Below are 21895 nucleotides of genomic sequence, written 5' to 3'. Positions count from 1 at the left end.
TATATATATATATATTTGGCAAAAGTCGTCATAAATCAAACAAGAATAGTGAAACTATTCAAAATATTACTTTGGGGATTAAAAGTATACAATTCAGTGTCATTAATTATACTCACAATGTTGTGTAACTATCACTACTATTCGTTTCCAGAGCTTTTCATCATCCCCATGAGAAACTGCACCCATTCAACAAACCTCCTCATTCTCCACTCCTCCCTCTCCCCAGCTCCTAGCAACCACTAAGAATATCTTTTCATGTGCTTATTGGCCATTTGTATATCTTCTCTGGAGAAATGTCTATTCAAATCCTCGGCCTGCTTTTTAATGAAGTTGTTTGGGGTTTTTGTTGTTGAGTTGTAGGCTTTCTTCTGGATATTAACTCCTAGTGAGATAAATACCTTGCAAATATTTTTCTCCCATTTTGTGGGTTTTCTTTTCCTTCTGTTGATTGTCCTTTGAGGCATAGTTTTTATTTTTACTATAGTCCCATTTATGTACTGTTTTCTTTTGCTACCCAAGAAACCATTGCCAAATTCAATGGCGCGAAGTTTTTCTCCTATGGTTTAAGAGTGTAAAGTTTCAGCTCTTACACTGAGGTCTTATATTTAATCCATTTTGAGTTGACTTTTGCATACGGGGTGAGGTAAGGTTCCAACTTTGTTCATTTGCACGTGGGGATCCAGTTTTCCCAGCCATTTCTTGAAAAGACTGTCCTTTCCCGCACTGAGTGATCTTGGCACCCTTACCAAAGCTCATTTGACTACGTGCACTAGAGTTTATTTCTGGGCTCTCTATTCTACCCCATTGGCCCATATGTCTGTTTTTATGCCAGTATTACATTATTTTGCTTACAGTAACTGTACAATGAGTTTTGAAATCAGGAAGTGTGAGATCTCCAACTTTGTTCTTTTTCAAGATTGTTTTGGCTCTTCAAAGTAGAACAGATTTTTCTTTTTCTGCAAAAAATGCCAGTGGAATTTTGATCGGGACTGCACTGAATCTGTAGAACACTTTGGATAGTACTGACGTTTTAGCAATGTTAAGTTTTCCAACCCAGGTTCACAGGCTGTTAACAACTTTTAATTATGCAAGTGGCTCACAGTACAGGCTTAAATATTCCTGACAACACCACGTTAGTTCGCTGAATCAATAATATCACGTTAACTAGACAATAACTGGTAAGTGCATAGGAGGTTTTCATAAGACACGTGCTCTCCAGAGCATGGACAATTGGTGTTGGGGCAGCAGGAACTGGACTGAGAGTTTGGGGGACTGTTTAACGGGGAATGGTCTTGGGTGGTTGGTTAGCGTGACTGGAGGTGGGAACGCAGTACACCGGGCCGGTAGTAGGGGCTGTCACCGAAGTTGTGATTGTAACCGGGAACTCATGGTTGGGCCTGGGGATGGATGAGACCTTCCCTCCTCCTCCGCCCCTGCCCAGCCCAAGAGCATAGCAATACCACACACCCAACTCACACATCTTTATTGGCCCAGATGTGGGATTTTCAAACCCAAGCAGGCTACCTCTCTCCTGCACCAGCCCAGCCCTAAAGACCCTCCCACTAGTTCCGGGGAGACCAGCTCCCTGTTGGAAGGGATCAAAAGTTGGTGGATGGCGTGGGTGCCCTAGAGCCCCTAGCGTGGCAAGGGAGAGATCCACACCTGCTCCCCGAGTCCTCCTGCCCCAGCCCTCTGCACCCTCGCTTAAGCCGCTGCCCCTCCTGGAACAGGGAGGCCACGTCCACCAGTGCATCCTCGATGTGCTGCCCCAGCCGGTGGGAATCCTGGAAGGAGAAACGGGTCTCATCCAGGGGAAGCTGGGAGAGGGGTTCGTGCAGGCTGAGAAACGAGAGGGCTGGGGTCCCTGACTCTTGGGTCTGAGGGAGAAAGGGCTGGGGACTGGGAACCCTGGCCTGTGGGGTAGGAGGAGTCTGGACTGTTAGGCTGTAGGAGAGGAGGAAGCTGGGAGTCCAGAATCCTGGGTCCAGAGAACGGGGTGGCCGGATGGTGGTGCTGGGTGTTCAAGTTTGTCTCACCGTTTTGGTGCTTGATTTTTTGCTGGAGATGTGGAAGGTGATGGTGTCATCTCCCATGAAGATGTAAGAAACACCGTAACCATGGTCATCGACCTGAAAGGGGACGTAGTGAGGAGAACAAAATATCCCCAGGTCCCCTCCTACACCACGAGGTAGAAGTGCAGACCCTCCGACCTCAGGGCCCAGGGTTCAGGGAGCCGAGGTCGGGCCCAGTCCCACTCACAGGCCCAAATCCACCACCAGAGGAAACGTAGTCAGGGTAATTGTGGACGTCGAACAGGTGGGTTTGCTGAACAGGGATCTGACTGGTGGCCAGCTGCCACTGCTCCGAGTGAACCTGAGAGACAGGAGCCGGTCACACATGCAATACAGACAGACCGGCAAGTCCACGTCCCCTGGCTCAACTCCACTCCACAGAGCCCCATCCCTTTCTGACCTCCTGCCCTGGCCGCCCATTTTTTCGACATCTGCCCGCATCTGATTCCCCTTCCTGACCACACCTCTCCGCTCTCCTCCTTGAACCCGCCTTTGTCTCCTTCTCCTCCTGACCCCGCCCCTCTCCCCTCTGACCCCGCCCCTCTCCTTCCCCTGACCCGCCCCTTTCTCCGTGACCACGCCCTCCACCACGCCCCTTTCTTCTTGCAGACTGTCTCCTCTTCTCCTCTGACCAGCCCCTCCGTTTTCTTTCTACGGCTACGCCCCTCTCGCCAACTCTCTGCCCCTTTTCCAAGTCTGCCCTCTCCCTTACTCTCCTGTGCCGGTCTCCCTAGCTCTCTGCTCTGCTGTTACCTCCTTTTTTTCAACATCACCCTCCTGGCCCCCAAGTGCCTCCCCTTTTCACGTGGTTCACCACTGCCCTCTCTAGCCCTTTCCCTGTACCCCAACCTGATCCAGAAAGGGCGACTGCAGGTGGAGGAATTGGGAGACGATGTAGAGTGCGAAGAGGTGCCGGTCGACCCCCTGTCCGCTCATTGCTGCCTTCAGCAAAGCCTGGTGCCTATCCACCGCCAAGCGGAACAGGGCAAGGCACTGTGGGTCCTGGGGTCCCCGGGGAGGTCACATACCATGGAAAGACAGGAAGTGGGCTTACTGCTGGGGACTGTCACACCCCTGGCCTCAACCCAGCTTGCAACATCCCTGCAAGGCAGAGATAGCAACTCTATTTTACAGGGGGGAAACCGGCTCAGTGAGGGGGGGAAGTCACTTGCCCAGGGACACAGAGTAAGGCAGCATCAGACGGGCTCCCAGGTCTGTCCGCCTCTCCTGAAACTCCTTCCATTGACCCACATAGGCGGGGGGCGGGGGAGGGAGCAGGGGTGCCTGGGGGTCTGAGCAGTGAGGGTATAGAGGGAACATGAGCAATGGTGCAAGTGGAAGTCACAAGGACACATAGGGGTTAAATAACCAAAGAGGGTCGCATGTGGCAAAAGAGCTCCCTCTTGGATGCTCCCCTGGTGTCCTGTGAGACCCCCATGAACGCATGTATCGCACTGTGCTGAACTATCTGTTTCTCCCCATCAGTAAGCTCCCTGAGGTCAGAGGCCAGCCCTCGTCCCTCCCTGTCCCGAGTGCCCATCATGGGGCCTTGGGCCTCGGAAGATGCTCCATGTCTGCAAATGTATGAGTGAGGATGTGGAGAGGACCGGAGCCTCAAACGAGGCTCATACCCACTGTCTTCTCTTTGTCCACCATGGCTCTCGCAAAGTTGCAGGCTTCCCTCATGCAAGACCGCACCGTCTCTGTCCGGCCTTCCAGGAACAAGCGGGTCATCGTCGACTCATAAGTCAGGCAGAATCGACCCCTGTCCTGGGGGACAAGGAGAAGAGAAGCCTGTCGTCTTGCCTCAGGAAGTCTTCACAGACGCGACCTGCCTCTGGACCCCCAGCCTCCTCCCGCCCAGGAATGTGTGACTGAGAGAGAGGAATCAAGATGGCGGACCCACAATAGCCAAGAACAGTCATAAAAGGAGTTGACGGGGCCGGTTTGGAGACCCAAGGAACCGAGGTCCTGAGAGGGGGCTGGGGTCAGGAAACCCAACTGACCCGGAAGTGGGCCAGCTGCAGGGCCACCTGAATGAAGCTGTCTGAAGAGAGGTGGCAGCGTTTGATGAAGCTCTTGCCGAAGTGGGAGAAGGGAAAGACATGGCAGTCAATGTCTCCGGACAAGGTCTTGGCTCCCCTCAGGGCGAGAGAGATGGATCGGTGGATCTGCCAGAGAAGGAGGAAGGGAGGAGTGGCCAGGGTTAGAGCGGGGGGTGGGGCTAGAGTTCGGATGGGACTGGAAGTGGCTGTGGGAATGGAGTTAGGGCTGGGGCAGATAAGGGAATCCGGGGCGAAGAAGGGAATGGAGCCGAAGGGCTAGGTTAGAGATGGAGAGAGGGGTGTCCCTGAAGGTCGGGAGGGGGTTGGGGTGGGGGCTGGGATGGAGCTAGGACTGGGGTTTCAGATGGATTCGGTGCTGGACACAGGACTGAATTTAGGTCTGGTGATGGCGCCGGGATGGAGGTGAGTTTGGGGTGAGGACGGAGTTGGGGTAGCGCTGGGGAGACGTGGGGTTGGGGGTTGAGGGTGGCATTGGTGGTGGGGATAGGGTTAGAGTTGGGGTTGGGGACGGAGTGAGGGATGGGGTTGATTTCACGGTTGAGATTGGGGGTGGGGATGAGTTTACAGTCAAAGCCCGAGATTTTGGGACTCAGGAGAGGCCTGGAAACCTGGACTCACCTTGTCCGGAAGGTCCCAGTGTAGCCGCTGGGGCTGGGGCAGTGAGGGGTCAGGATGCCCCTTGCAGTGGCCGTCCACCGAGTAGCCCAGCTGAAAGCATTCTGTGGCCAGAGTGAACTGTGTACAAATGGAGGCTGTCAGAGTCCCTTCCTCTCTCTGGTCCAAGGGCCATCTAACCAGGGACCATTTTTACCAGTCCCTTCTGGGCATGGGGTCAGTCCTTGAGAAGGAGACACCCCTGATGTTCACAAGTGGGTTCTCGGGTTCAAGTTCGCTGAGAGCAGGACTGATACTAATATCCAACTGGTGCTTCCTAACCCCGCATTTCCCACCAATCGAGCACCTACCACCCTCCTGCCTTCCATTTCTCTTTATCTTACTCTGAATGACATCTCCTCATTTAAAGTCGATATGTAGATGCCCTGGCTGGTGTGGCTCAGTGGGTTGAGTGCCCACCAGCAAACCAAAGGGTCACCGGTTTGATTCCTAGTCAGGGCACATGCCTGGGATGAGGGCCAGGCCCCCAGTAGGGGGCGCGCGCGAGGCAGACACACATTGATATTTCTCTCCCTCTCTTTCCCCTTCCCTTCCCCTCTCTCTAAAAATAAATACATAAAATATTTAAAGTCAATATGCAGAGATGATATGTGGACACAAAGTGTCTGAGGGTGAACTGAATTGAGAGATTCATTTACTGGTATCATCAAAGGGGGGCGGGAAATCCCATTTTACAAATGAGAAACAGGTACAGAAGAGGCAGCGCCGAAGTGGGGCTGCTCCCGAGGTCTGGAAGGGACGTCCCTTCTCCTCGCTCACGCCTGATCCTTACCCTGGGCCCATGCAACCCCTCACGCTGCACCCCTGGAAGGCCGGGAACCCGATGAGGGGCAGACCCCACCCCCTACGATTTAAGACTAAATAAAATAGAGAAAATAGAGACGCGAGGTTCTCAGGACTGGACAGGACTTAAAGATAAAAGAAAATCCAGCCCTTTCACCCAATGAAGGGGGAGACTCGGGCTCAGAGAAGGAGAGTGACTTGCCCAAGGTCACACAGCCGGCCAGAGCTGAGAGGTGGCTCCAACTCAGCATGATGTGATTGAAAGGCCAAGCATTCTGGTCTCGGGACATTCTTGATTCACATTCCCGTTCTGCAACTCCTGGCTCTGGGAGTCTGGGCAAATCACCTCCTTTCTTTGAGCCCCAACTGCCCATTTGTGAAAGGAAGGTCACAATCCAGGACCCCCTTCTTTGCTGGGTGGCCCTGGTCCGGTCTCTGCCTCCCTCTGAACCTCTGCTCTTCCTCCTACCTGAGTCCCTGGAGAGGGAGGCCTCTGGAAATGGGGGTGGCAGGGCCTGGGGGGGCTGCCCTACCTCCCACATATGTCCTGAGATGGGGCAGTCGGCCCACGAGTGCTCCACGCTGAGGCCCAGCTTCCCGTTGGAGAAGACGATGAGGGTGAAGGATTTGTCATACCAGCTGCAAGCAGAGAGTCCAGAGTGGTCACCCAAGGCGGGGGACAGGAGAGAACTCGGGGTGCTCTCTGAGGGGCCTGTGGGGATTTCAGGGTGGGAAGATTGTTCTGGAATCAGGGCTGGTGTGGGGATCTCTAAGAGGGTGGGGTGTCCACCTGCTGGTTCCGGATGGGCTCTGAGACGTGTCTAGGCTTTGAGGGGTTGGGGGATTTTGAGAGAACATACCAAGTAAGGTTCAAGGCTTATGAGGTGCTGGAGGTAAGGGAGGCTTTCCCAGGGGCCTCAGAAATCAGAGTGATGGCCAATGGGCATCTGGAGAGGCGTCTGAGGACCTCTAAGTCCGGGGGGTCCCAGGTCTGGGGTCTGGGGTTTAGGGTGTCAGCATTCAGGCCTGAGGATTCTGCGGTTCTGAGTCTGAGGTTCCCCAGGCTTGAGGTTCTGGCTCTGGGGATCTCTGGATTTGAGGGTCCAGGTTTGGGATCTTAGGGTCTGGGGTCCTGGGCCTAAGGGTTCCCTGGATCAGAGGTCCCCAGGTCTCAAGGCATTGAGTCTGGAGTTCTCAGATCAAGGGGGTTCTTGGATCTGGGGACGCCCCAGGTCTGTGACCCGGGGTCTGCTTGTGTAGTGTCCAGAGCCTGAGGTCGCAGGTCTGGACGGGGCCCCGGGGCTCACCCACCGGTCATGGCCTTTGCCAGCCAGCAGGGCGTGGGCATACGCATCCAACGACGCTGCAGGGTCCTCCCTGGTGAGCCCCGCGGGCTCAGAGTCCAGCGACACAAAGAAAGCGGCCCCTTCCACAGCCTCCAGGGCGTCCTCTGCCTGGCTTTTCAGGGACTTCCGCACCTGGGCCCACATGTCCCTGTTGGGGGACGTGCCTGAGCCCTTCACGCTGCCCAGTCTGCGCTGGCCTCCCAACCCTGCCCTTCTGTAACCTGGGGGTGGTGGCCGGGCCTCCGGCCCGTCTGACCTCCCGCCCGCACCTGGGAGCCGCGGTCAGGGCCGCCAGATGCTCCTCGTGGGGGCAGGCGGGTGAGGGGTCATCCAGGATTCGCTGAAACTGCTGCTCCAGCGCCCGCGGGGAAAGCAGGCCGCTTTGGGAGTGGGTCCCCACGCGGAAGAATCGGCCCCGGTGGAAGACGGCCACGTGTCGGCTGTCACGGAGGTGGCGGATGTGGTCTTGGGGTGGCGTGGGCAGAAGTGTGGAGGGCAGGAAGGTCGGAAATGTTAAAAGAAAAAGAATAGCAACCCCTTACTATGAGTCACTGCTATGTGGCTGGCACTGTTCTAAGCCCCCATGTATTCCTCACTCCCCTGTGGTTCTTTATTATCTCATTTTCGCGATTGAGGCTCAGAGAGGGTGATAAATTGCTCAGGGTCACACAGCCAGGGAGAGGGGGCTGGGAGTCAACCCAGGCCGCCTGGCTCCCACAAACATACTCAGCTACCACACTGTCCCGCCTCTGGTCAGCAGGGGAACCGGCCCTCACCTTTCCGGACGCCAGGAATCCGCGTGGTGTTGAATATCCTCTCATACTGGGCAGAGCATAAGGGCCGCATTCCCATCAGCAAAGTCTGCGGGAGACCCCGGGCTCGTGAACTGCCCCCCAGGACCCACGGGGCCCCACGGCCACAGGACCCCGGCCTCTGTCCCCAGCCCATGGTGCGGCCCCCTTACCGGCAGGATCTCCTGGCGGTTCAGGCGGTGGCGGTAGAGGAGGAGGGCGTGGACAGCGTTCCCCGCGCGAGCAGCCTGCACCGGCGTGGGCGTGACGTACAGGAAGTCCTGGGGACCAGCCGAGGGGACAGCAATGCCCCTGGGGTCAGGTTTGCACCAGGTGGGGACACTGACCCCCAAACACAGGTCCTGACCCCAACAGAGGGTGGATGGGGAATTCCAGGCTGTGATTTGGGTCACTGACCCTAAACCTCACATTCTACCAAGACACCCCAATCCTAGACCCGGGAACTACGAACCCCACCCCCTCCCCAGCTCCTAGTTCGGTTCTTCCCTTCTCACCATCATGTAATAGTTGCTATTCACCATCAGCGAGTTCCGGGAGCGCAGGTACACAAATTCTTCCCACCAGTCGCTGACCTGGGAGTGCGGCAGAGAGACAGCCCGCTGGGGCGGCTGGGGTCAAGGTGGGGGGTGCAGGACACAGCGGGGGTGGGAGGGGTGGGCCACCGAAGGCTTTACTGTGTCGCACAGGGAAAGTGGAGCTCAGGGAAGGAGGCCAGCATGATCAGTAATTAGCAATAACCTGCAAGGCGCACTGATGCTGTGGAATACTACACAGCTGTTAAAAGGAACAAGGTCCATCTATTACTGACACAGAGTGAGCACCAAGGTATCTGCCAAGTGGCAAAGGCTGGGCACGTGAGATATGCTTATCGATCCCACCAGAGATTAAAAAAAAACCAAAAACAAAACCAAACCAAACCAACAGGTCCCAAGTGTCCCTTTTAACAGATGAGGGGACAATCAAAATGTGGTCTATTCATAGAGTGGAAAGTTAATATAAGAAGGAATGAAGTTCTGACAAGAGGTACAAGCGACAACATGAGGGAACCCTGAGAACATGATGCAAAGTGAACTGAATCAGACACAAAAGGACAAAGAGTGTATGATTCCAGTTACACAGAAAATCTAACACAGGCAACTCAGAGACAGAAAGGAAGCCAGAGATTACCTGGGACCGTGGGTAAGGGGATGGGGGTGTTTTGCCTAATGGATAGAGTTTCTGTTTGGTATGACGGAAGATTTCTGGCAATAGTACTGATGATCACATGATGTTGTGAATGCACTTAACCCTGAATAGTACACTTACAAATGGTTAAAATGGTAAGTTTTGTATATATTTTAAAACAATAATATTTTATATTATATTTATGTTATGTATATTTTATATATTAAATATACTGTGTCATTAATTATATTAAATATATTTTCTATATTATATATAACTACATTATATTGTAATTGAAAATTATATGTATTATATAAATAAAATTATATAAGTTTATTATATTTATATAAATTAGTTATACTCTACATATATGAGGTCTGTCCAGAAGATATCCAGCCAAGTACTATGAAAAATAGAGACATTTATTGAAGAAGATACAAGATACAAGAAACATTGTCCATAGGACAATGACAACTCAGTCCCCTTCAAAGTGGGCACCCTGGGACCTCACACAGTTCTCTCAATTGCCATCAGCTGCCCCATCGTATTTCCCTGAATCTCATCAAAAATCTGAAGTCTCCTTCCTCTCAAAGGTGATTTTAGTTTTGGGAAAAGCCAGAAGTCACAGAGTGTCTGGCTGTCTCTGGGCTGTAGGGGGGCTGAGTCACCTGGGTGATTTGACATTTCTCCAAAAGACTCTGCACCAGATGTGACGTATGAGCAGGTGCATTGTCCTGATGAAGCTGCCAATCACCAGTTGCCCACGGCTGCGGCCTTCTGAATCATCCATGTAGTTTCCGCAGAGGTATGTTCTAGCTTAATGCAAAAGCTAATGCAGATTCATTGCTTTACTCGCTCAGTCATTTTGAATGTGATGGCCACACAGTACACACGCTCACTCAACTGCATCGACCGCCCCCACTGACCAGTACAGTGGAGTCATTATTGGTCATGCATCACGTTCCAGTCAATTCTCTTGGGCTGCCAGCTTATGTCGATGGTGCGCAAACCATTCTCTTTATATTAACAATGGCTGGACTTTTCCTGGACAGACTCGTATATTCCTGGAGATAATTATATGTATATATACACTCAGAAAAGACTAAGCAAAGTGTTTCTCACAGGTGATGGCCAGAGGGACAAGAATTAAAGGGAGGGGGTCAGCCCTGACCGGTGTGACTCAGTTGGTTGGATGTTGTCCCAAAAAGGGAAGGCCGGTTGGATTCTCAGTCAGGGCACATGCCTAGGTTGCAGGATTGGTCCCCAGTCGAGGTACATACAGGAAGCAAATGATCGATGTTTCTCTTTCATATTGATGTTTTCACATCTCCCTCTCTTTCTCCCTCCCTTACCCTCTCTCTAATAAATAAATAAATGAATATTTAAAAAATAAAGGGAGGTGATGTCAAATGTTTTCTAGACATTTTCCTCTCTTCTATGTCATAGTATCTCATGAAATCTATAAAGATATAAATGTTTGCTTGTATCTTAAAGTTGATGGCATCTTACACTTTCTTACACTTAGACCAGGTAGGATGCAGTTGTCATTCTCTGGGAATGTGCAACATCTTCTGGAAAAATCCAGAAGTTTCCAGCAAATGCTAGAAAAGTTATATAGCTTGATCTAGGCAGCAGTTATAATTACATACATACATAAAACTTTATCAAGCTGTATACATTTAAGATTTGTGCATTTTACCATATGTGTAACATTGGAATATTAAAACATAATTTTTTTAAAAGAAAACATCAAAGCTCACTGAAGAGTGTCTATGTCTCCTGGAGAATATCCTGGAGGCGATAACGGAGCAATATTCTAAGCACCAGGTGCCAAATAGTAGGGGAGTGAGGAGGAGATAGTGATGAATTGATCAGATATGGTTAGAAAATCTCCAAAGCAAATCTGAATTTTGTCGATTTTACTAAAAGCCGCTCTAGCATCCTGTGACCAATGGCTTTGGTTATATCACAGAATCTTTCAGGAAATGCCACATCACAAGGTTTTTGACGACAGAGAGGTCAAACCTGTGTGGAAAGCGGGAAGATACAAACAAGTCTGAATCAAAGTGCAAGTGAAAAGAATTGGATTCTGCGCTTCTTTTTTTAATTTTATTCATTTATTTATTAGAGAAGGGAAGGGAGGGGGAAAGAGAGGAAGAGCAACATCAATGTGTGGTTGCCTCGTGTGCCCTCTACCCGGGACCTGGCCCGCTCCCCAGCAGGCGTCCTGACTGGGAATTAAACCAGCGACTCTTTGGTTTAGCCACTGGGCACTCGATCCGCTGAGCCACACCAGCCAGGGCAGGATTGGCTTCTGAATGTGAAAGTGATAGGGGTGCCTTGGCCAGTTTATTATATTTACAGCTTCCTTTTTAAGTTTGCTCAGGAGAGATACTTGATACAAATCAATCTAGATGACCTTGTTTCATACAGCCGGTGCTCAGTAGCCTTGTTCTCTCTATAATGTTGCCGGGAACACTGAATAAGCGAATACTGAACACGAACCACTATTCCTGGGGAAATACAGGGTGAGGTCCCTGCGAGCCTCTGGCCACCACCGCTGTGTCATCACGCAGTCAATACATAAAATGGTGTTACGTGCGTTTCTGCTTTAAGGTACCTTATTTAATACACATCGTTGATTTATTCATATTGATGTTATGCCAACCACTCATGCCTGAAGGAGGCTCATCTAACACCTGTAAGTTTTTCTCTGTCCGGCTCATCCCAGCCTCCCTTCGCTTAGGAAAGCCAGCCCCCACTTCAGCGCTGCACTTGGGGGCCATTTTAAAATGCGAAATCAACAAGAACATCGAAATGCGAACAATGTGAAACTAAATAGATCACAAAAAACGACACGTGTTTTCAGTACGAGAGCCGCAACAAGAAGCCAGAGCCTTCTCCAACCTCGGCTGGGGAAGAGGGCGGCCGCAACTCACGGGCTTCTCCACTCTGCACATGCGCATATCCACGAGTGCCCGGGAAAGTGCCACAGTACTGACTTGGCGGTTACAAATAAATTTTAGCAAGCAGACAAATTGGCAAATCCAGAACCCATGAATGATAAGGATCCGATCTATATAAAAGCCTAAGTGATAATGGTGTATAACTGGCAGTGCCTTAGAGGTACAATGACACATGCATGTTGTGTGCGTGTGTATAAATTTGTTAAGGGCCTTGGCTGGGTAGCATCGTCCTCATACCCCAAAGTTGTGGGTTTGATTCTCAGTCAGGGCACATACAAGAATCAACCCATGAATGCATAAAGAAGTGCAACAACAAATCAATGTTTCTCTCTCTCAAAATCAATTTTAAAAAAAATTTTTAGGAGCAGAGGTTGGTCCAAGAGCATAATGAGTGGGAAAAAATATAAAAACTAAAGCCCGCTTCCATGTACCTCTCCAGACATGACCCCGTGCCCCCCACCAAGCCGATCTGACTGCCTCTTCCATGCTGCTACCCCTTGGAGCTCTGTCCCAGACCCTTGCCCCTTTTCACTCGATATTCTTGCCTCCGATATTCTCATCCGAGTCTGATGTTTCCGTTTCCTTCTGTAGCGGAGGATCGCACCCCCAGCCTGTTTCCGGCGGCCTTGCCCAGGTCTCCGGGGTGTCTTTCCCAGGCCCGTCTAACCTGCTGCCACAGAACTCAACGTCGTGACCACAAAGGCGCTCTCCTCCCCACCACTCACCAGGTGAGACCCGTGGGTGCCGTTATTGCCACCTCCCTCCCCACAGTGTGGCAGTCCCCAGCTCCACCCTCCTGCTTCCTGACACTTTCTGCCTTGTCCCCGCCGTCCCACAGCAGCCTCTCAGGTCTTGCCCTATTCCCCTGGGCCCTCACCCAAGGCTCCCGCCACCGGGGTCCCCCCACCCCAGTCTTTCCCCCACACCAGAGCTGACTCGGTCCCCCTCCTAATGAGAATGCTGCCTTGGCTCCCGAGCACCCCCAAGATATAAAGGCAAACGCCCTCAGCAGAGCGCAGGCCCCTCCCACCACCCCGCTGTCACCTCTCTTGACCACCCTCCTTCAATTCTCTTGTTCCGGTCAGACTAAAGCCTGATTCTTGCGCCCAGCCCACACCCAACAAAACTTTTTACTTCCTCACCTCCGCTCAAGCCTTTCTGCACCACCCTGACAGGTTCAAATTCTCTTCAACCCTCAAGACGGCCCTAACACATCTCCTCCTGGCACCCTGATCCAGCTGCGGCCTCCTCCGAGGCCCCCCACCCCCGATAGTCACCCCACCCCGTCTGTCCTTTCATTGCTACGCCCACCTGCACACCCTGCCCGACGGCGATTTATGGCTATTGCTGAGAGCCCTGTGCGCCGAGCTTTGGGGCGCCACGCCTCAGTTCTCCAAGGAGCTCAACTGATTGTGCAATCAGGGTCCAGCTCCTGAACTCAGCATAGAACCCCCTTTGAGGAAGGTGTTTCCTTGAACAGCGGCTGGGTGAAGGAAAGCGGTTCTGGGGGCGGGGCTTAGAGTGTTAGCTGGCCCGGGGCGGGGCCGACACGGTGGTCGGGTCCCGCAATTCTGGTTCAAATACTGGATGGGCGGTTCAAGGCGGAGCTCTGGATGTGGGCGGGCCCTGGAGGCAGAATTTAGATTATGGAAGAGTCAGGCTTAAACTGAGGGCGCATGGAGGGAGGGGCTCAAACTGTTGGCGGCTGATAGAGTGTTGAGAACACCGTAGCGCACAGACGAGCTCCGACTGTGGGAGCATCTGGGGCTGGGTTTATATTGTTGGAGCGTGGGGGCGGGGCTCCGAATAGTGAGCAGGGGGCGGGGCTCCGAGTAGTGAGCCCATTCAGAATGCTCCCCAGCCTAGGGCCTCCAATCGCCGCAGGGCCTGGGGGTTGTGGGTGGGGCGTAGGGCGGGGCTCGGTTAGGCGTGCGGGCTCAGACCTCTGCCTTCCGAATCCGGGACTCACGTAGTTGGACGCCCACCAGGATTTGAGCCGCAGGTACCACTGTAGCAACGATGCCTGCAGCCTCAGGAATTCCTGTGCTAGGCCCGCCGTCCGGTCGAAGTCCTCGTCCGAAAGGACAGGCCGGACAGATTCCAGGTACTGAGGGGAGAGGCGGAGAAGGGGGTAGGTCAGGCCCGCCGCCCTCGTCGCCCGCCTCTCTTCCCATCCCCGGGGACCAGGCCCACCTTGCGCACGGTGTCCTGCACGGAGGGCACGGGCTGGCGCGGCAGGGAGCGCTGGTAACTGTAGAGCATTGGGTGGCGGCCGGAGAAGATGCGGACCAGGGCCTGGAGGGAAGTGGGAGCTAGTGGGTCATTAAACCCCTCACTGGGCCTGGGGACCTGGGTGGGGTGTGTGTGGCAACCCACAGAGAGAACAGGACAGAGACCCAGAGGGAAGGAGACAGAGAAGTGGACCCCGGCAGGGCCCGGGCGGGGCTCTGCCCCTCACATACCAGCCAAGTCTTGGTGGGCGAGGACATGGCTCCGTGGGGTTCGAGGAGCCAGCCGTGGTAGGACAAGAGCAGCCTCAGAGCCACGTGAAGTGTGAAGATCAGGGCTCCCCACAGACACGAAGCAAACAGCGCGGCCGCCAGGACCCCTCGAAGCCTGTGGTGCTGTCCTCCCCTGGGGGGAGAGAAAGAGGATGGGGCTGCGTCTCTCGGCCTCTGAATCCGCTCCCCTCCAGCCTCACTCGGCCTCTGGCCTTCCCAGGGTTCCCTGAGTCTGGTCTTTGGGCTGTTGGAGGCTTAGCTTGTAGAATCAGAGCCAGTCAGAGAAGTCCGGCTTCCTCATTTTGTAAAGGAAGCGTGATCCTCTCTCTGCACCCTCCTCCTCCCAGGACTAGGGGGACACCAAGCTTCTAAAATCACTTCTCATGAAAATTGGTAGGTGCTTCATAATTGGTATTTCTACTAAAGGGACACTTTTCCTTCCGAGATGGCATATTATACACTTAAGTGTGGCCCTTGGACCAGCAGCATCAGCACCACCTGGGAGCTGGCTGGAAACGCAAAGCCCAGGGCCCTGCCCTGCCGCAGTAAGAAAGACAGTCTACTGGCATGGGGTCCAGCAATCTGTGTTGGTTGTTTTTTTGTTTTTGTTTTTTAAATTTTATTTATTTATTCTTAGAGAGAGGGGAAGGGAGGGAGAAAGAGAGAAACATCAATGTGTGGTTGCCTCTAGTGCGACCCCTACTAGGGACCTGGCCCGCAACCCAGGCAGGTGCCCTGACTGGGAGCGGAACCCGCGACCCTTCAGTTTGCCGCCTGGCGCTCAATCTGCTGAACCACACCAGCCAGGCAATCTCTGTTTTAACAAGCCTTCCCACATGCTTCCCAATGAAACTCAAGTTTAAAAAACACTGGTCTAGAGTAAATCAACGTGTTTGCAAAGTTGCAAAGAGACATGGGAGCAAATCCCACCCGGAGGACTTAGGGCAAGTCACTCCCCTCTGTAGACTGGGTAAATCTAGCCTTCCTGGAAATTTCTGTCTCTGTTCCAACATCTGCCCCCTGCGGCTGTCTGCACAAAATCGGCGTTCCTCCCCAGGGAGACTAATCCAAGGATGACAACCTGCCACTTCATCATCTTCTGGTGGCTGAACCTTTCCCAAAATGACAGCGACAACTGTAATATTACAACCAGTCCCATTTAGCAGCCTCCTGGTCCTGTACTGAATATTCCACAGGCATGATTTTAATTTTTCCAACCACCCTAAGAAGCGATTATTATTACCCCCATTTAACAAATGAAGACCCTGATCCCTAAATTAAAGTCTCTCACCTAAGAGTACCCTGGAGATTAGCAGAGTTCACCCTCACATTAGTATATATAACTGTATTTGGGCATTTTCCAGTTTGTCACCATCCTCCTTAACAAAAAGCAGCCAGGATGGAAAATATACAGAGAAGAGAGGGGAAATCACCTCCTTTTTATTGATGCTGTACCTTTATTAATCTGTCCCAAAGTAGGTCTCAGAAGTTACTTTTCTTGAACAGACACAGCCCATTGACGAAGAAACTTACAGAGCAAAAGGGAAGGGAGTAGGAAGGCAACTGGTCTGAAGTGGGGAGCTCACCAGTCTGGCAGCAACTCTTTAATCTTCTCTGTCAGTCCGAGGGAAGGGTCCAGCTGGAGGAACCAGGCGAGCTGGATTGCACTGAAGAGGAAGAGCCAGCTGAGGGGGCTGGCAGGGAACACACCAGTGAGAAAGTCATTCTGTGGGGAAGAAAGCACATCCATTCATTCCCATCCTCTAAGCCTAATCCTTAGATATTTTTTGAGCCCCCAGCGTGTGCTGGGTCCTGAGCTGGGTGAAGTCAGGGGAATAAATAAGCAAAAAGGCCAACTAGAGCCAGACCAATCCCAGATAAAAGGGAAGCATGAAGCTGACCAGAGAATGATCCCAAACTCCCCTACAGGCTCCTTTTGATGCCTCAGCATGTCAAAGGACACACCTGGAAAGCTGCTGAATAGTCTGTTGGGGCTCTCCCAGGAGAACCTCCCCAAAAACTCCCACCTTTAGATAATGGATAAAAACCCTTAAGAAGACAGACCCAGCGCACACTTTCCCTTGAGCACGCCCACACCTCCGTTTCCTCAGGCGTGTACTTTTGCTTTCTCTTAAACTCTAAGGGTCCCCATGAAACTTGCAACCAGGGGAGCAGTGAGCAGCGGCAGCTCATCCAGGCTCACTCCCTGAACCTGTCTTCAAGGTCCTCCTTTTGCCTCTGTAATTTGTTTCCTGTGTCCGCACAGAACAGCGTGGCTCACTTCTGTCACTCTAACTCGTCTCCTGGGTCCACGCAGCCCAGCGTGGCTCATTTCCTGTACTTCTGTGGCTTCCTTTCCTTCGTCCAGACAGCCCAGCCTAGGCTCACTCCTGTTGCTGTGATCTTGCCTCTTCTATCATACACTCTTCCTTTGTTTCAGTGTCGCCCAGCTTCAATAAATGAACTCTCAAAATCACCTGGACTCATGTCATGAAGTCTTTCCTACATGAAGTCAGGAATCCACACATTCCAGACCGTGCCAGGGCAGACCTGCCTCGGTCTCGGTCCCTTTGTGGTGACAAAGAACCTGAGAAAGGAATTCTGAAGAACTCATCCAAGGCCACACAGCCAGAAAGTGGTGGAGCTAGGATTTGAACCTAGGTCCTCTGGCTCCAAAGTCTACTATCAGCCACTCAGACCACTGGATGCCTTGGGACCCTAATGCGACAGGATATGCTACAAGGCAGCATCCTCTGGGGCCTGTTGTGTCTCCATATATGGAACTGTGTCCTCTTGCTGATGAACTATCTGTTAAATGCTAGATCCTGTGCCATATGCTTGGCCCACTTCGTGTAAATCACAACCCTGTGGTGTAGGTACTGGGACCCCATTCCAGAAAAGCAGCCCAGGATAACGGGCATCGTCCTGACTCTAGAACCAGACTGCTAATTCTGGCTCTGCCTCTGGTTCTGCATCTTAACAGCCGTGTAACCTTGGTAAAATGAGAGCACCTCTCTGGGCTTCTGTTTATTTGTCTAAAAAATGGGACTAACGATAGGTCTACCTATGACAGACCTAGTGAGCAATAGATTTAAAGGGCTTGGTTAGCGCAGAGCCTGGGACACATTACTACCCAGACGCGATTTCAGAAATGAGGAAGCAGCCCTGGCCGGTGTGGCTTGGTTGTGGCGTCATCCTGTAACTGAAAGGTTGCAGGTTCAACTTCCAGTCAGGGCGGATGCCTGGGTTGTGAGTTTGATCCCTGGTCCGGGTGCACCCAGGAAGCAACTGATCAGTGCTCCTCTCTCACATCCGTGTTTCTCTCTCTCTCCCTTCATCTGTCTCTAAAAGCAATGAACGTCCTTAGGTAAGAAGAAAGGAAGAAAAGAGGAAAGAAAGAAGCAAAGGAAGGAAGGGGAAAGAAAGGGAGAGAGAGACAAGAACCCAGAGAAGTCAGCATGCCAGAGGTGGCACAGCACCTACACGATGCATAAGAACGGCGATGCTGGAGCGGTCCCTTCTGTGAGCCAGGCCCGCTGCTTAGACAACTAATGCTTACACCTCGAGGCTGTCAAGGTTCCTATTTTATCAATGAAAACACTGAGGCCTGGCAATGAGCCTATGGCAGCACAGCCCTGGTGTTGCTGAGGGCACAGCCCTCACCCTGGGGCCAAGTTCCAGGAACCACAGCTTCAGGGTGGCTCCTGAGGTCCCAAGGTAACAGAGGAAGGACAGGGGAGCTCCAAGTGACCATCAGGAAGAGAGGTGGCTATGGGATAGAAAGGAAAGAGTGATCATTATTACAATTATCATTTAAATACTGACGGTCAGGGCAGGTGGAGGCCGTTGGTCATAGGAGACATTTGACTCCAAAAAGGGCTTCAGGTCATGCCTCTTACACAGAGGTGACAGTCAAAATACTCAACAGTGCAATTCCAGCCAAAATCCATCTATAAGCACAGAAAGAACAGTGCCCTGGCTGGTGTGGCTCAATGGATTGAGTGCCAGCCTGCGAACCAAAGGGTCGCCAGTTCGATTCCCAGTCAGGGCACATGCCTGGGTTTTGGGCCAGGTCCCCAGTAGGGGTCGCTCTAGAGGCAACCACACGTTGATGTTTCTCTCCCTCTCCTCCCTCCCTTCCCCTCTAAAAATAAATAAATAAAATATTTAAAAAAATTAATAAGTACATAAAACCTTTAAAAAAATTAGGAAAAAAAAAAGTTAGAACAGTAGTTGCCTTGAACCGAGGGGGCGGGGGGGGGGGCACTAACTGGAAAGGCACTCAAAGGCACATTCCTGAGTGGTGGAAATGCTGTCTTTGTGGGGAGTTGGTTGCTGAAGTATTGTGAAAATTCACCGTACATTTAGAATATCTATGCATTGTTCTGTATGTAATCATATTTTAGTTTAAATGTATATATGCTTATTTTTCTTCTCTTTTGCAAGTAGGTGGAGAGCTCCCTGAGGGCAGGGTTTGGTCTGTCTTGCTCCCTGCTGTATCCTCAGTGCCCCGTGTCAGGCCCTGAACAAATACTCCACAGGCATTTGAATAAAGAACAATATTCTCAAAAGGTAACACTGCCCTGGCCGGGCTGCTCAGTGGGGCGGAGCATCGTCCCCGTACACCAAAAGGCTGCAAGTTCGCCCCCTGGTCAGGGCACATACCTAGGTTGCACAGTTCAATCCCTGGTCCCCTGTCAGGACGCATGTTTCTGTCTCTTACTCTCTTCTTTCTCCCTTCCTCTCTCTCCAGAATCAACAAACATTTCCTTGGGTGAGGATTTAAAACCCCCCCAAAACCCTATCACCTTCTCAGCACTTGCATGGGCCAGGTACTTCGCTCAGTGCTTACATGTAAAAATTCATGTAATCCTTGTGACTGTCCCGTGAGCAAGGGGCCATCATTACCCCTGTTTTACATGTGGGGAAACTGAGGCTCGGGCGGGAGCACTTGCTCAAGGCCACACAGCTAGTAAGTTGCAGAGCCAGGGTTCACACCCAGTCCTGGCTGCCCCCACAGACGTTCAGTGAGGAGGTGGCCAGCAGGGAGATTCTGCATGCAGGCAGTGCCGGGGCCCGGAAGCAGACATGGGTTCTGGGTAGACAGTGGGCATGGGCTTTCTAGAGCCAGGGCAAGGAGCAGGAGTTGGGCTTCTCCAGAACTGGGCAGCAGGGTTCGTAGTGTCGGAGAGCACGGAATACAAACTTTGGAGGGTCGCAACCTGAAGCAGAGGCGCCTTCAGGATTGGGGTGTGGGCTACCCAAGATCTTGATTGGGTCTTGGGGTTCTGGAAAGGGGAGCACCCAGTTTAGAGCCTGGAGATGGAAGGGAAAGATGAGAAGTGTCGCTCAGGAAGGGGACTGAGTTCTAGAAACTGGGGTGGAAGTGTGTTTGGCGGTGAGGAAAAAGTGGAGGGGGAGGTCCTGAAACTGGATGCAAGAGGTAAATAGGGGTTCCCTGTAGGTGAGGTTGAGAATCCCTAAAGTGAGCCACAGACCAGGAAATGGCTTTAAGAAGTCCTGGAAGTGGACATCAGAATCCCCAGCACTGAGTGATCCCAGAAGTGGGCCTCAGGCGCGCCGGAAGCAGGTAACGGGATTCCCGGAAAGAAACCGAGCCGCAGCCCTCCTCACCCAGAAACGGGAGAGATGCCTTCTCCAAGAGCGCAGTCCGGACAGATAGATTTCCTGCAACACCGGGCCACTGAACTCCACTTCCGCCCCATCCGAGGTCAGTGAGGGTCGGAAGCCCACGGCTTGGCGCGCTTCAGCCATGTCCCGCTAGACCCCTGGGAGGACAGAGGGTCATTCTCTAAGTCCCCAGACCCCTCCTCCCGCAGACCTAGGAATACAGGACTCCAGCTCACTTTTTCTAAGCACTTCAGGGATCTTGAGGGTCCCGGCCCTACACTCCAGTGCTGGGAAGGGACCTCAGTTGGGGACCTCTGTGAACAGGTACAGAGGCAGGGATAACCCGTGTTAACCCCCTTTTGTGACTCTGCTGAGAATGTGGAGCGGGGGCAGCGCCTCCTCTCAATATAGGACTTTCAAGATTCGGGGGTGGAGGGTGAGTTACCGGGTCTCGAGATAAATATTAGTCCTGGACCCATCTGAAACGAACACCTGCCCGACGCTGGCACGGTCCACCCCATTTCCGTTTCCCATTCCAAGGCGGGACGGGGGGAGGGGGCGGGAACTGTCTCTAAATTCGTCGGCGCTGGGGTGGCCCAGGGTCCCCTCCCCCTCAACCGGGGCTGGAGGGGGTGGGGGAGGGAGCACCCTACTGCGCATGCCTCGCAGCCAGGGATGCTGAAGCTGTGAGCCGAGGCAAGCTTCGAGGACAAGTGATGGAGAGGCTTGTATGCCCAACCCAATACACAGGCCTCCAGCCCCCGCAGTAGCTCGGGCCCCTCAGGTCCGGTACTTACTACGCTGAGTCAGGGGTCCGCCGATCGGATCCTGGGACCAAGCCCGAGCGCACCTCCCTGACCCCCGATTTTGAGCTCCGGACCCGCCTCCCACTTGCATATGTCCAACCCAGTGCAAGGAGTCCAGGACTTGGTCGACGGGCCTCCGGAGCTCCTGACTGTCCCGGATTATCCAACATCCAGGAACCCCGGTTTCTCTCGCGCGTGTGCCTCCCCTGGTATTCAGCGCCTGGCTTTATCCCCGCCCCCTTCCAATCTCGGCCTTCTGTCCCTGCCCCCTTCCAATCCCTCGGCGTTCTATTCCCGCCCCCTTCCAATCCCAGCGTCCAATCCCCTTCCTCCGCTCCATCCCTAGCCTAGTCTCTATCTCCCCCACCTGATTCTCCACCATTTGGCCGCCTGCGTTCTACGCAGCATCTGTCATTTGAGCCCCAGGTTCTTAGGCTCCCCAGTCCGCGCTCTCTCCGAGAGCTCGCTCCTCTCTCCTCAGGGAACGAGGATCAGCTTGGAACTCACAGCCTATCTAAAGTCACGCCCGTGGCGTGTCAAGCTGGGAATCTCAGTCCTACCTTCCCAGGGAGGGTGGACAGCAGCCCTGGGATCGGATGGGCCCGCAAACACCACCTACAGAAGGTGGAACTGCGTGGACCGAGTTGGTGCGAAGGAGGTGCTACAGCGGGTTGGACTCAAGTTAGACAGTCCAAGGGACTTCTGTGAGGGAAATCGCGCATGACAGAGGAGAAAAATATATTAGGGACCGGGCTTTTATGGGGCACAGAAACTGAAACACAGAAATCACGTTGGGTTGGCGCTGGCCGTTAATATTCTTTGTCCATGCTGGCCTGGGTGAGCCAGAGTCCAGGCTCGTCACAACGCCGGGGTGGGAGTAGGGGTAGGGAGGATAGATGAGTTGTTCTGGGTGAGCCCATGTGGAATTAGGGCCGAAAAAAAAGGTTGAGATCACGGCCCCAACATACAGATGGGTAAACTGAAGCCAGGGGAGGCCCAGAGATGTGCCCAACATCACAGCAAGCTGGGCACTGTGCTGGCCTCCTTGCTCCAGGCTGCGTTCCCTGGAGACC

General features: G+C 52.8%; 1 protein-coding gene across 2 annotated transcripts; it reads right to left on the bottom strand.

Moving 5' to 3' along the window:
* Positions 1 to 1548: 1548 nt before the first annotated feature.
* Positions 1549 to 21011, bottom strand: CPT1C (carnitine palmitoyltransferase 1C). Of its 2 annotated transcripts, XM_054588543.1 has the most exons (19): positions 20814 to 21011; positions 20020 to 20174; positions 15972 to 16111; positions 14347 to 14518; positions 14078 to 14179; positions 13854 to 13991; positions 8249 to 8326; positions 7907 to 8014; positions 7719 to 7803; positions 7212 to 7407; positions 6908 to 7090; positions 6130 to 6235; positions 4757 to 4873; positions 4079 to 4243; positions 3708 to 3842; positions 2922 to 3074; positions 2260 to 2373; positions 2037 to 2129; positions 1549 to 1784 (listed from the first exon to the last, which is right to left on the bottom strand). In XM_054588543.1, exons 2-19 carry the CDS (start codon positions 20158 to 20160, stop codon positions 1599 to 1601), a joined length of 2412 nt encoding a protein of 803 aa, XP_054444518.1. In that variant the 5' UTR covers positions 20161 to 20174; positions 20814 to 21011; the 3' UTR covers positions 1549 to 1598. The 2 variants fall into 2 exon arrangements, with proteins under 2 accessions (XP_054444518.1, XP_054444519.1); XM_054588544.1 differs by lacking the exon at positions 2922 to 3074.
* Positions 21012 to 21895: the final 884 nt, after the last annotated feature.

Source organism: Pteronotus mesoamericanus, unplaced genomic scaffold (genome assembly GCF_021234165.1).
Source record: "Pteronotus mesoamericanus isolate MK-2021 breed Mesoamerican mustached bat unplaced genomic scaffold, CSHL_Meso_final scaffold_137, whole genome shotgun sequence".
NCBI classification, from domain to species: Eukaryota; Metazoa; Chordata; class Mammalia; order Chiroptera; family Mormoopidae; genus Pteronotus; species Pteronotus mesoamericanus.
This window is presented reverse-complemented; position numbering and strand designations above follow the sequence as displayed.